The 13,903-nt window shown below is 52.2% G+C and overlaps 4 protein-coding genes across 4 annotated transcripts; 3 read left to right on the top strand and 1 right to left on the bottom strand.

Annotated features, from left to right (window-relative positions):
- The first annotated feature begins 504 nt into the window (after positions 1–504).
- Positions 505–1,878, top strand: BO70DRAFT_358375 (V-type proton ATPase proteolipid subunit). Its single transcript, XM_025542273.1, has 8 exons — positions 505–779; positions 850–867; positions 928–940; positions 1,009–1,091; positions 1,159–1,271; positions 1,347–1,431; positions 1,488–1,573; positions 1,624–1,878. Exons 1-8 carry the CDS (start codon positions 732–734, stop codon positions 1,664–1,666), a joined length of 489 nt encoding a protein of 162 aa, XP_025403348.1. The 5' UTR covers positions 505–731; the 3' UTR covers positions 1,667–1,878.
- A 577-nt stretch (positions 1,879–2,455) lies between these two features.
- BO70DRAFT_392574 (cAMP-dependent protein kinase) lies at positions 2,456–3,814 on the top strand (the record flags this gene model as incomplete). Its single annotated transcript, XM_025546293.1, has 4 exons — positions 2,456–2,633; positions 2,699–2,791; positions 2,867–2,991; positions 3,095–3,814. The coding sequence occupies 4 exons, from the start codon at positions 2,456–2,458 to the stop codon at positions 3,812–3,814; spliced, it is 1,116 nt and encodes a 371-aa protein (XP_025403347.1).
- A 2,800-nt stretch (positions 3,815–6,614) lies between these two features.
- Positions 6,615–7,728, top strand: BO70DRAFT_358373 (putative isopropanol dehydrogenase). Its single transcript, XM_025542272.1, has one exon. It carries the CDS (start codon positions 6,735–6,737, stop codon positions 7,719–7,721), a length of 987 nt encoding a protein of 328 aa, XP_025403346.1. The 5' UTR covers positions 6,615–6,734; the 3' UTR covers positions 7,722–7,728.
- Positions 7,729–9,149: 1,421 nt separating this feature from the next.
- Positions 9,150–12,408, bottom strand: BO70DRAFT_425832 (pyrroline-5-carboxylate dehydrogenase; the record flags this gene model as incomplete). The annotated part of the gene is made up of 7 exons (XM_025547718.1): positions 12,150–12,408; positions 11,687–12,089; positions 11,613–11,635; positions 10,675–11,563; positions 10,412–10,565; positions 9,399–9,429; positions 9,150–9,326 (listed from the first exon to the last, which is right to left on the bottom strand). The coding sequence occupies exons 1-7, from the start codon at positions 12,288–12,290 to the stop codon at positions 9,150–9,152; spliced, it is 1,818 nt and encodes a 605-aa protein (XP_025403345.1). The 5' UTR covers positions 12,291–12,408.
- Between the last annotated feature and the right edge of the window lie 1,495 nt (positions 12,409–13,903).

Raw genomic sequence — 13,903 nt, 5'->3', positions numbered from 1 at the left:
TTCATAACCTCAGCATTCTCCCTCGGGCGGACCGACCGAACGGGACTGGGGGGGAGGGGGGGGGGTGTGGCCTGGAGACGGAGTGGGAAAGGCCAGGCAGGGAGGTGGAGGGGAAGGGGAGGGGAGGGGAGTGTGAGAGGGGGGAGGGGGGGAGGAAGGATAGAAGCAAGAGGGAAGAGGGAAGAAAGGTGTATTGTAATTGTATGGGGGGGGGGGGGGAGGGGGAAGAGTGGGGAGAGGAGGGAGGAGTGGAAGAGATATCTAGTGGTAGGGGAAGCAGGAGAGGGAGGTATGGATTCTGGTGAAGAATGAATGAGTCCGTGTTGGAAGAGCACGGGGGTTGTTGGGTTGAACAGGCACCGCACATGTCAGTCTTAACCCGGATAGGCCAGCCCCGGCTACGACTACGGTGGCCCAGGCGGACCTCTTCGGCCAACCTCGCCCGCCGCCGCCGAGATGCGAGCTAGCTTGCTGGCTTGGCTTGGCTGGCTGGCTGGCCGGCTGGTTGGCTGCTCGCTGCTTGCTCGTCTGTCCCGACGGCCTGCACGACTACCACAACATCTGTCTCTTGACGCTCTCTCTGACTCTCCATCTGGGCTGAGTACTGGTCTTGTGTACCACGACTGACCCTGCACTGCCTGTGACGGCATTTTGCCCTCTCTTTCGATTCTTCACTTGCCCTTCGTCCCCTTTCTCTCCCCGTGTTTCCTCCCGTGGAATCGGCAGCCATCATGGCGGACAGCGAGTTCTCCCCCAAGTTCGCTCCGTTCTTTTCCTTCGTAAGTGGTCCATCCTGGATTACACTGCCCCTCAATGCGCATTTTCGTCGGTCGCTAACTTTCAGAAAAGGCAGGAATTGCGTCAGCTGTGAGTGTCAAGTCAACACCCTCCCTCCACAACAACTAAACGCTAATCGCCCGTTCAAAGATGATCTTCGGATGTACGTTGAATGGAAAACCCGGTGGTATCGGATTTTAGTTGGAAGAACACGCGCTCACCTCATTTTAGCACTGGGAGCAGCTTATGGAACGGCCAAGTCGGGCATCGGTATCGCCGGTGTGGGAACCTTCAGGCCCGATCTGATCATGAAGGTAAGGCGGACGCTGCCTGCACTCTTATCGCATGCAGAGAATCTATCAAATATACTGACTGGCGCAGTCGTTGATCCCGGTCGTCATGTCCGGTATTATCGCAGTCTACGGCCTCGTGATTTCGGTCCTCATCGCCGGTGATCTGGACCCCCCTCCGAACAAGTACATGAGTCTCTACACGTAGGTCTCATACAATCCCTCGAGCGTTATATCCGATCTTGAATAGTGCGATGGCTGATCATACTGTGTGGGAAGTGGGTTCATGCATCTTGCCGCGGGATTGTCGGTCGGCCTCGCGGGCGTGGCGGCTGGATACACCATCGGTATAGTTGGAGATGCGGTAAGCATCATCGCGTGGCCTTGGGATTTGCGCGAGGTGGCTAACAAGAGGGCCAGGGTGTTCGCGCGTACATGCAACAATCCCGGGTTTATGTCGGAATGATCCTGATCTTGATTTTTGGCGAAGTCCTCGGTCTCTACGGGTACGTCTGGAATCGCTACCGCGAACGAGACTCCCTGCTGACGATGATAGATTGATTGTTGGCCTGATTCTCAACTCCAAGAGCTCTGGCTGAGCCGGGCCTGTCTTTGCACTTGGCGTTCCCGGTTGTTGGCCGCTTACATTCGAATGGACCCATGGACCCTTTGGCTCCTATAGAAACCCCATGGCCAGGGATCCGGTCCAGTGAGATTGCCATGGAGGCGTTGCGGGGCTGCGTAGCCCTTGGGGCACAGTAAACCCTGGACGCCGGCTGAGATGGATGCCGTTCGTCCGGGCGTATTGGGGGGGGGGGGGGGAGGGTTCTGTACTAGTACATTGCTTGCATGCCTGTCGAATAGCATATATGTGTTGATCGAACGTGTTAGAAGTGAGCGTTTAGGGGTGTAGACAGTAGACAGCAGACAGCAGACAGCAGACAGCAAACAGCAGACTGGACCAGGCCGCCCCGAGGCTGCCCCGCCGCTCCGGCCGGTAACGTCAGAGTCTCCGTAGCGCCGCCCGGCTGGATGAACCAGACCGGCCTCACCCAAAGCTCTTTCATCCCGCAAAATCCTCTTGCGATTTCCCGCGCGTTTGCCGCTCTCCAGTCCCTATCCCCCATGCGCGAATCCCTCGCTGCTGCATCGCCCTGTTATTTATAAGGGACCCGGTACTCGCCCAATTGCTACCCCAACGGCCCTTTGTTTTTCTCCCCACACCTCCTTATCCCACCCCCCCAAAATCCCACCCATCCTCCCTCCCTCTGCCCCCCCCGCGACCCTCCGCGTCATGATCCTTTGCCATTCCCCTGGCCACAACAACGGTCCCTCCCGCTAACTCTAACATCATGCAAAGCTCCTTGTTCCCCCCGAATCGATTCAAGATGGGGTCGGACGATATCCACGAGGAGGAGAAGGACATGGTGTCTTCGGTCCGATCGCCTCATCAGCGGCGGCTGAGCCCGTTCGTCATCGCAAGCCGCCCGGAGGAGAAACAGCTGGGGATTTCGACCCGCCGGCTGAACGTCAATGACTTCTCGCTGCTGAAGACACTGGGTACAGGTAAGCTTCGCTTTATCGCTTGCGCAACCTAGCCAGTGTCTGACGGTGGCGATCCTCGTGTCTAGGTACTTTTGCCCGAGTATGGTTGGTGAGGTTGAAGGATGAGAAGCAGCGACGGGACCGAGTTTATGCGCTCAAGATGCTACGGAAGGCCGATGGTGTGTATGCCACTATCCGACTAAGATTTCTGCTTCGTGCTCTGACTAACCGCTGGTCTTTTTGCAACCCGACAGTGATCAAACTGAAGCAAGTCGAGCATGTGCGTAACGAGCGACGGACCCTGTCGGATGTATCCGGCCACCCTTTCATCACGACATTAATCGCATCCTTTTCCGATGACCAAAATCTATATATGCTGGTATAGTTCCCAAGCCTGTCTGTATTTCTACGCCGATCGGACCCCCACTCGAGTATCCGACCTGCGTGATATATGTGGCATAAGACAGCTGACATCTTCATAGCTGGACTATTGCCCTGGTGGTGAAATATTCAGTTACCTACGGCGTGCGCGTCGCTTCAACGAGACCACGTCCAAATTCTACGCGGCGGAGATAGCCTTGACGATTGAATTCCTGCACGATGTGGAGGGGGTTGTTTACAGAGACCTCAAGCCCGAGAACATTCTCTTGGACGCGGAAGGACACATCAAGCTCGTCGATTTTGGCTTCGCCAAACAGGTTGGCGACCGCGAGACGTATACGCTGTGCGGTACTCCGGAGTACCTTGCACCGGAAGTCATCCATAACAGCGGCCACGGCCTTGCCGTGGATTGGTGGGCTCTGGGTATCCTTATATACGAATTCCTCGTGGGACAGCCACCGTTCTGGGACCAGAACCCAATGCGTATCTATGAACAGATTGTCGAGGGTCACATTCGGTTTCCCCAGAACGTGTCGCCCGCGGCCCAGAACATTATATCCTTGCTTTGCAAGACCAATCCCACGGAGCGATTGGGATATATATCGGGAGGCTCGGCTCGGGTGAAGACTCATCCGTTTTTCGAAGACATAAACTGGGACGATCTGTTCTACCGCCGAATGAAGGGGCCCATTATCCCGAGAGTCGACCACCCCGCCGACACCGGGAACTTTGAAGAGTATCCCGATCCGGATCTTAGGAACCGGACTGTCTATACCGAGGACATGAGGGAGAAGTACGAGGCGCTCTTTACCGATTTCTGAACCATACTCGAGCTTGGTTTGCTCCTATCTGCGCATGCACTTCTCTGGTGAAGAACCGGTAGATGCGTTGTCATATGCGCATTATACACCCCGCTCGTGACCCAACTTGGATCTCATCCTGGAAGATGCTGCTCTACATCTTCTGAAGCCATGATAGTATGGTGACCATGTCCAAAACGGCGATTCGATGAAGTCCCAGCCAGCTGTTCCGACAACGATGTCCCTGGTTTAACTGGATGGCTTTGCGACCCACATTCATCTACAGACCGATCCAGCGTGCTCTCGGACCAGACTGACTGGTACTCCCTACCAGGCACATTCTTTGAATGAGGACTGGATCCAGACTGATCGAGTGCAGTATTCCACATAATAGTCGTCTGTGACTTTACTCATAGCTCGCGCTTATCCCTCGGCCTGTTATCTGCTTTTTTCTTCTCTGTCGGTGTGCTTCTACGAGTTTCCCATGCTTCTTCTGTTTGAGCGCCTCTTGATGCGAACCAGCCTTTACGACCCACCGGCCGTGGATACCTCGACCCCTCAACTTATTGTATCCGCACCTCGCCATCGGTCACAACTCACAATGGTCCGTGGAACAGCCGCTGCGCTGCACCTATCTCATCCCGCCAACTCCTTTATCCCTCCCTGGATCTGGATCTTCGATCTTTCTCGCGATGATAACGACGTGACGCAATACGAGGTTATGAGTGTTCGATTTCTTCTTGCACATGCTTTCCTCCCTCGACCCTGGGGGCAACCCTGCCCTGGCCTGATCCTTGTTGATTTGATTATAAATGTTGATGTTAATGATGTCGAACGTGTTTATGACTTAGAGTACATAATGTCAATGTCAATGGTTACATGCTCAGCCTAACACTAACAAACATATACTCGTCTGTCCACTGTCCATCTCCACTTCCCCCTCTCTATCTCCCTCTCTATCTTCCTCTCCCCCCCCACCTCTAAATCCCTGGAACATACATACATACATACATACCCACCTACCTCCTCGTCCCATTAAGCCCCCCGACCGCAACATCCTCTCCATCTCCATCCCCAACCCTCCCCATCAACGCCGCCACCGTAACCGCCCCTCCCCCCCCCCCCCCCCCAAGGAGTGTGGTGTGGACATTTTGGTTTTGATGGGTGGGTTGGGGTTGGTGAGTGGATGGATGGATGGATGGATGGATGGATGGATGGATGTGTAGATGCTGCTGCTGTTGGTGAGGACGAGGATGTATATATAGCAGCACGTTGGTGTTGGTTGGAGGAATATGGAAGGTGAGAAAAAGGAGACATGGATGGATGGATGGATGGATGAATGGATAGCCTCCGAATCGGAGAGATGGAAAGCCCCCCTCATCACCCCCTCATTCTCCATCTCCGATCTCGAAGTCTATTCTGGCCATGCATTGTATGAAAAAAAGGTGGGGGGGGGGGGGGTCGAGGCTGCAGGCTGGCGGCTATTCTAACTGCGCTTCATCGTATGCCCTAGTTAGTACGCCTAGCTGCTGATCCAGATAACAACCATCAGACCGGGGTTGACGACAACAGACAACGTCTGTCGGCTACACATTCCATGGGGGGTGAACAGATCATCGTTGCATATGAGAGAGATAGATATGAGAAATGAAAGTGAGACTGAATGAGCTGTGGACTTGCTGTGGCCTTTTTATACCATATAACCAGAGACTACGGGGTACATTGAGCAAAGATAGGGCTGGGAGCTGATAAGAACAACTTACTTACACACTTTCCACTGAATGATTACTCCTATCAGCCGGTTTGATCACACGTATCCTATATAGAAAGGCGCATTCCCTGTATCCCTGTGGGGTACATTGATGTGCATGGTGGGTGCGATTCTCACTGGGTTGGACGCTCTCTGCCTGGTGAGGGTTAGGCCGGACGGATTCCGCTCATGATCGGTATACATCCTTCATCTGCTGGTTGAGATGGAATTGGAAAAGCTAGCCGAGTTATGGATGGAACCTGCGGCGAGGAATCGAGGCTGTAGGATAGTTGTATCTATTGATGATATTTGATGTCTGGCCAACTGACTGCCCTGCGAGGAGGAAGAGGGAGAATTACGAAGGAAGAGGAAGAGGTGGACCAGCAATAGGCTGTCACTGCAGGAACCAGCCACGAACCCCATCCCTCCACCTCCACCACCCTATCCAGAAAATCTGCTCCATACCGATTCTCGTCAAAAAGCGCATACGTCCCCAGCATGCGATAAGTTATACTAAGTCTGACTATCTAGCCTGTCCTCCACACCACAATCCGTATCCTTTCTCCGAAGCAGTTTCGCCGTACTTGGCCTTGCGTCCAGCGAAATGTTTATTTCTGCACTTCACCATATCGATGTTTTCAGCATGACAAAGGGCTCGTTGGAGATAACAGTCAGGATAGCCTCGATGTATGTCCTGGATGGCGTCTCCAAAGGTTGTACTTTGTAGGTAATCGTGGAAGTTGTTCCTTACTATACAATCAGTAGCCAGGATGTGCACCTGTCGGACATATTGGAGTCGTCTGACTAATGATTAAGTGTGTCAAATAAAGGATACGAGGTTAGGCAGGGAGGTTGTCCAGGCTTGGTGTCGCATCCAGATCTCTTGGTGTAGTCGGGCTCTGCAGCGATGGGCGGATTAATAATCTGGATCCGTCCAGGGATCTCTGGATCTGGGATCTGGTCATGCTGTCATCTACACTGTACTTCGGTCATATATCAAGACAAGAGGTCCCAGGCTTCTCTATCCTGCTTGCTTGCTCTCCGAAGAGTGAACAACACATCATGACCACACACAAAGCTCTTGTTCTTCATTCTCATGATAAGCCTCTCGTCCTCGAGACAAAGCCCCGGCCTGTGGCCAACACAGGCGAGGTCGTGGTGCGCATCTTAGCAACTGAAATCGTACCCTACATGTCTGAGATCTTGGATGGAACCCGAGAGTATCCTCTTTTATTCCCCATGACTCCTGGTAGTACAGCAATCGGGAGAGTCTTTGAAGTTGGCCCGGACGCAGTGGAGTTGAAACGGGGTCAGCTCGTCTTCTGCGATGTCTTGATTCGTGCTCGAGACAATCCAGCGGTATCTATCATGCTTGGAATCCATGGTGGGGGATATCCAGCTGCAGAAAAGCTCATGCATGGCCCGTGGCGAAACGGCACTTACGCGGAATTCACACGATTGCCCTTGGAGAACGTCTTCCCGCTCAACGAGGACTTGTTGACGCGGAAAATGGGATACACTTTGTCCAGCCTGAGCTTCATGCCAACTTGTCTTGTCGGACTAGGTGGACTGACAGAGGTCGATGTAAAGCCGGGGGAGATGGTCGTTATTGCACCCGCAACGGGTCGATTTGGCGGGGCGGCGGTGGCAGTAGCCCTCGCTCTGGGGGCTACGGTGGTGGCAGCGGGTCGAAACCAGGGTGTGCTGTCTAGATTAGAGGCGACGTACGCATCCACCGGGCGGATAAGGACCGTTGTCCTGTCGGAAGATACCTCGCGAAACACGGAGGCTTTCAAAGCAGCAGTTGGTAACCCGCGTGGAGCTGATGTTTTCGTTGATTTCTCACCACCTGCCGCCGAAGGCAACACGCTATTGACCTCTGCCATTGAGATACTGCGTCCCTTCGGACGGTGTGTCATCATGGGCGGAAGGCCGGGAAATATCACCGTGCCGTACTTGCCTGTCATGCTCAAAAGCATTCGGATACAAGGTCGCTTTATGTATGAGCGCCGCGAGATCTTGCAGTTGATACGAATGGCAGAGTCCGGTGTGCTTCGACTGGGTAAGGCTATTGGGATGAGCGAAACCGAAGAGTTTGGGCTCGAGTCTGCCCAGGATGCACTTGAAGCTGCAGGGGAATTGACTGATTGGGGCAACAGTGTTGTCCTGAAGCCCTGAATACCCTTGCTATGCGGGAGAAAAGGTAAAACAAGGCGTAATTTCTGCGTGTCAAAAAGTTATCACAGCTGTGCATATGAGTATTAACATAATCAATGTTCATGTAATTTCACCGAATTTTACTTTCGGATGGCGGTTGTTTCTCTACGTAGTCGAGATATCCCCTATACGCAGGTCAGTCTATTGTCCTGCATAATGGACAAGACTATCGTACCTGAAATGATCCATCTTCATGACTATGGAAACAATAGAGGGTCACGGGTCATTCTGGATCGAAGCGTACACATTGCTTAGCCATGAGGATCAGGTTTGGTAATGCAAAATTGCCAAGAGTATCAACTTGGATGCATTATAAGAAGATGCATCAGCAGGGCGCTCGTACTTGTCTGTTGATCGTAGCCTAAAAGCAGCTCAGTTGAAAAATCAACCTGCAAGGGTCTAGATTCGACCATATGAAGGGCTGGAGGTACATATTGCGCCTTGCACCTTGAGAACAAGTGGGCAAGGATTTACCACATCTTCGCCTACCTGCCTTGCAGGACATGCAGACTCTCGGAGAATTACCAATGGATAACATCTGCAGGGACTATATGGGCCAGATGCAGTCTTCCGGGGATCTTTTAGCAAAGATGGAATAGAATGGAACCGCTGTCGCAGTCGCTGCCGCCATCATCAGCTCGGATCCACAATCCGCATCCGCACCCGCCCCTGCACTGCAGATTAGGTCTGTTATGGAGTAGGAAAAAGTGATTTTGGACTTACACTTTAGCAAACATGACGCAGGATCTGACAACTGAGTAGCACAAGAAAGAGGTGGTGATTGGGGTTGTGGTGCAGAGGACCCGCATATCGACATGGTTAAAATCACGCTGTGAGCTGGATATATTCATTCATACATATCAGATAGACGGTACTGGTTGAGGGCCAAAATATGACGATACCCACACCTTCCAGTCACATTACTGACTCGAGGAAAGGCACCAGGACACTCTCAGTCCAGAAGAGCACGCCCAATACCTGGCAAATTGGATTTCCAATATATTTCATTGCTCTTGACATCGGAGCTCGAACAGGGCGGCAGGCGGATGCTAACAAGGGTTGCGAGTATCTTCGATAAGAACGTCTTTTGGACCATTCGGACTACACACCGAACGCTCAGATCTGGGTACCGAGAAACATAATCTCGATCAATCCGAGATGATTGTTCGATTGGCGGAGCATATTCAAACCTGGTGGTCGTGAGTGGAAGGGACGCGGAAGTGGTCCGTCCGCAATGCGTACGATCGCCCGACCTTTCCCCTTCAGGGCAGGGGTTCTTATCGCTTCCCCGCATTGAATATTCAGCATCTTCCGTGCTTGTCTCTCTGCCTCCCACTCTCCGGGTTCGACATGTGAGCATACCCCGCCAGACTATTGAAATAGCCGTTGCTACCCCGGAAAAGGCCCGTCGAGCTGCCACACCACGTCGACGATGTCCTGTCGGGATATGATCTTTGTGGGCGTTTTCTGGAACATGGGGTGGTCGCGGATGGAGGCGTAGAAGTGGCCTAGCGTCTGGGTGGCTTTCTTGAAGACGGAGATGGAGATGTTGGTATTGTCTGATATCTGTGCTAAGTAGATGTATTTGTATTTCTATTTGTATGCCGTCCGAGCTGATCTGATCAGAACCGATCATACCATAGGTATCTGCGATGATGTGCGACTGCCTCTGGGAGGTGGGAAAGTTAGCCCCAGCCTATCCAGCCCGATGAGGAGAGGATCTAGACGTGATGTGTACTTCAGATGTCGAGTGAGTGAGTGAGTGAGTGCATGGGAAGCGATATCACGAATTGGCCCCATGCCATACATAAGTACATAAGTATGTGTATCCTGATTTGTGAGTTAATTTGTGAGTTAGCGCATGAGATACATACCGGGTACGTTAACATATGAGACCCTTGCTGATATCATGGACAGATAGGTAGTTAATGCAGATACGGATATTGTTGGTCTTGTTGTCAATGCGTTATCTTGTTGGTGCGGAGAAGAGTTGGGGAGGGACAGAGTACCAGTACTACTAAAAGTATAACTAGTATAAATTGGGATAGATGCAGATGCAGGGTAGGATAGGGTAGGATTATCGCGGTGGCTGCCCGCAGTGGGGTAGCGTAGCGTCGGCGAGGATCTTCGTTTAGTTTATGCGACGGGGCGAGGGGGAGAGATAACGGGAGGATGTACAGTAAGTAGATGGAGGGGACAGGACGGGTGAGCTGGTTGCTTGGCGATAAGAGATGAACTGTGATAGTACCTGGAAAATGTATGCAGTGTCTATTGGGGCTGAAATATTGCAGGGAGATGGGGATTGTATGGACTGAGATAGGGACCTTCCCTAGCTACCTATATTTTCAATCTAGGGGTCAAGGTGCTGTTTTGCTGACAGATTGAACTCCTGAATGGATGGAAGGGGGTTGTAGATTCTAAATGTGAAAGTGTCTATGGTTTGTAGTGCTGGCACAGTATAACAGGCTTGGCTTCTATAAACGCTAGATGTAGTATTTGAAGGAACTGTTTGAAGAATATGGTATGGTATAGGAAGGTCAACGGGCATAACGCAATTCATTTTGATAACTATTCTCGCATCTATATCTACAGTTTCATAATGTATTCATAAACATATTCCAAGCCGTGACCATCACTCGTTGCTAGGGTACCGGAATCCCTCCAGAGGGAAGAACTCCTCCTTGATGGTTCGGGGGCTAGCGAATCGCAACAGGGCAGTCACGCTGCCCGCCTTGTTGTTGGTCCCGCTAGCACGACTGCCACCAAGCGATTGCTGTCCGATCAACGCGGCGGTGGTTTTACAGTCTGGGGTATATTGGTTAGCAATTGACCGAATGTCAGATGCGATGTCACTCGCTAATTTAGAAGTTTCCAGCCGAGTACCGCAGTGCATCCTCCGCTTTGCGGATGGCACGCCGATCAGCAGCAAACACAGACCCAGTCAAGGCAAAGCCACCGCCACCCTGGTCAACCTTCTTCAGAGTAGAAGACCACTCCGCGTCAGGGTACACGTAGACTGCCAGGACTGGTCCGAAAATCTCCTGCTCGAACAAGTTGTGGTCGATATTCTTGGCCTTGTATACGGTGGGGTGGACGAAGTATCCGGTTGAATCGTCGTATGTACCACCAGCAATGAGCTCCAATGATGAATCCTTGTTGCTGGCGTCGATGACCGACTTGACCTTCTCGAACGATGCCTGGTGGATGACGGGGCCCATGAAAGCCACCAGATCTTCGGGGAACCCAATGGGGATTTCGTTGATTTGGGTCTTGAGTTTGGTTAAGAATTCTTCAGCCCGAGACTCCGGTAGATACAGCCGAGAGGTGGCCGAACACTTCTGTCCCTGATATTCGAACGCGCCGCGGAGGGTATGGTAGACAGCACTGTCGATATCGGCAGTGGGGTGGACCAGGTGGAAGTTCTTGCCACTTGTCTCACCAGCCAAACGGGGGTAGTCCCGGTAAACCTTCTTGCCGATGTTCTCGCCGACCTGGGCGTACAAAGAACGGAAAACATCCGATAAGCCAATGAAGTTGAGACCGGAGAATTCTCGATGGCTAAGCACCGTCTGAGTGATCTCTTGGGCTTCACCAGTCACAAACTGAACCACATTGGGAGGCAATCCAGGCTCGAGAAGAATCTTGTAGACCAACGCGCTGGCATAAACATTGGAAGGGGAGGGCTTCCACAGGACATCATTGCCCATAAGGACTGGACCACTGATGAGGTTTCCACCAATGGCAGTGAAGTTGAAGGGCGAAACGGCATAGACGAATCCCCCAAAGGCCGATAGTCGACACGTCTAACCAAGCGTCAGTATAAGAACGTTGCTGTCCACGGGTTGGTTGTACATACGTCCACATTCCGTCGGTGCCTCAATCAGGTTGCTTCTCCGTCAGTTCCGCGGCAAAGTTGCAGTTCAGACGGGAGAAGTCCGCCAGCTCAGCGGCAGCATCAATTTCACCCTGCCACACGTTCTTCCCTTGTCTCAGCATTGTAGCCGCGATAAGCTCATAGCGGTATTTGCCCATCACCAGCTCTGCCGTTTGAAGGAAAATGGCTGCCCTATCCACGAAAGGGGTATTCTGCCATTCCTCCTTTGCCTCCAAGGCAGAACCGATTGCTGCGTTTATTTCCGTGGGTGTCAGGAGTGGGTAGTTGGTAAAGGTGGTGGCGTGTCCCGCTGGAAGAGGCTGTTGTAAGGCCTTCGAAACAGACTGAGCCTTGCCATTGATGAATGCCGAGCTTTCGAGTGGAAGGTTTGACCTGAGCTTCTTCAGAGCCTTCTCGATCTGTGCTCTTTCCGGGGAACCTTTGGTGTAATCCAACTGGATCCAGATTTCTCAGTATTGGTTGCATTATGTTGAGCTATGAACGGTAGGACTCACGTTCGGCTCATTTTTGGCCGCAGGGAGTCGGAATGGCACAGTTGCAAGACCCCGAGCGCGAATGACGGGAGTTCTCGAGGCACGGGATACTAGGGAGCGCATGCTTGGGGATGGTTGGGAGGTGGACAATTTGAAGGCCATAGTGGTTGTGTAGGAGGAGGAGGAGGATGCGGAAAAAAGAGCTGCACGCAGGATTGAGAGGCACAAGCATGATGCGTGCCATCACTTTTATGGATCGAGCTGTTATAGTAGTGCCGGGACATGACTCCGATCTGGAGTAGTTGGGAGAAGATGAGGGGAAAGCGATCGACCAAAGCGGGGCGGGAGAACTCCACTTGACGTGGACTTGCCTGTCTGGGCCTAGCGGCGGATAGACTAGCCTGGCCCCGGGCATCCCACTAGACGGACTGCATCGTGTCTTTCTATCTCTCTACTCCGTATCTTGCGACTATCGTCTGGGGTTGCACCGCATATCACGATACACTAGACCATGTCATATCAGAATCTATCTGATAAGCGCATATCGCTTGGCGCAGTAGGGATCCAGACGCAGGCGGGGCTGGCCTTCACCTGCGACGGTGATTCGCATCGGAGTATGGCCGCGTCCCAAAGGCTGTTCTGGCACCTTGGACCTCTCCCATGACATCATTCGGCGCTATACCCTCTATTGTACTGGAATGGCCCATACAGTTTTTGGGCGCCTTCAGCGATTTGGCAGCTCTCTCGAGTACCAGCGCAGGGATCGGGCTATGACTCAGGGAAGCTGACTCTTAGGTCGACAATTTGAGAGAGGCGAGAGCCTGTTTACGCAAGGGAAACTACTGTCCAAGTCAAGCCCTTGAAGGCCAAATAGAATTCGATCGTGTTACCATGGAGCCCGTGTTATGTTGGAGATTGGAGGGACACATGGTCGAGACAGCTGGCGGGAGACCTCATGGCCGGTGTGGTCTCTGCAACTCTCATCTCACCCATCATCACGATCATTGACCGGTCAGTCTGAGATGGAGGTATATCTGTGTCACAAGCTGATGATCCAAGTCTAGGAGCGTTGTCGAGCGAATTTCCTCTAATGGGTCGCTGCTCCGTACACTCCGTACTCACGCCTTTTGTTCCGTCCTCAAACCGAAACGGTTCTACTCCTCTAAGCCATTTCTGATCGTCTGGTCTCTCTACGCGGCAACATACATCACGGCCAATGTCACAGATACTTGTATCAGCAATATTCCCACAACAGACGAAGTTTCCACAAGCACAACCATTGCAAGTATTACCATCTCCAGCTCGTTCACTCTGGAACCACAGGCGGCCTCGCTTGTTCCGGATTGGATGACTGCAGACCCCCATGTTAAAAAGAAGATTTCTCAGCTAGTCTTGCCCGCTTTGGTGCAGATTATGAATACTCCATTTCATCTTTTTGCCCTCGACCTCATTGCTCGTCCAGGTTCCGCTACAAAAGCGGACAGGTTGGCTTTGATGAGAGCAAACTGGGCTCACACATCATCCGCCAGGGCAATGAGGGTTTTACCGGCATTCAGGGTCGGTGTTGTAATCAACACAGAGCTGAGGCGAGCCTTTCATCAACTTCTCATGATTAGAACCTGAAGGGAGACTACCTAGCGCTACTATCAGTGGCCATCAATACACATGCACATCTTAATATCATGACCATCAAAAGGGTTTATCCGATATCTTATCAGGCCTATCGTCCCGTTTCAAGCTAAGGCCAAGAGATTGATAGTGGACGCGGCTGTTCT

This window comes from Aspergillus heteromorphus, assembly GCF_003184545.1.
Source record: "Aspergillus heteromorphus CBS 117.55 chromosome Unknown BO70scaffold_2, whole genome shotgun sequence".
Taxonomy (NCBI): Eukaryota; Fungi; Ascomycota; class Eurotiomycetes; order Eurotiales; family Aspergillaceae; genus Aspergillus; species Aspergillus heteromorphus.
The sequence above is the reverse complement of the archived record's forward strand: the minus strand, read 5'-3'. Positions and strand labels throughout refer to the sequence as shown.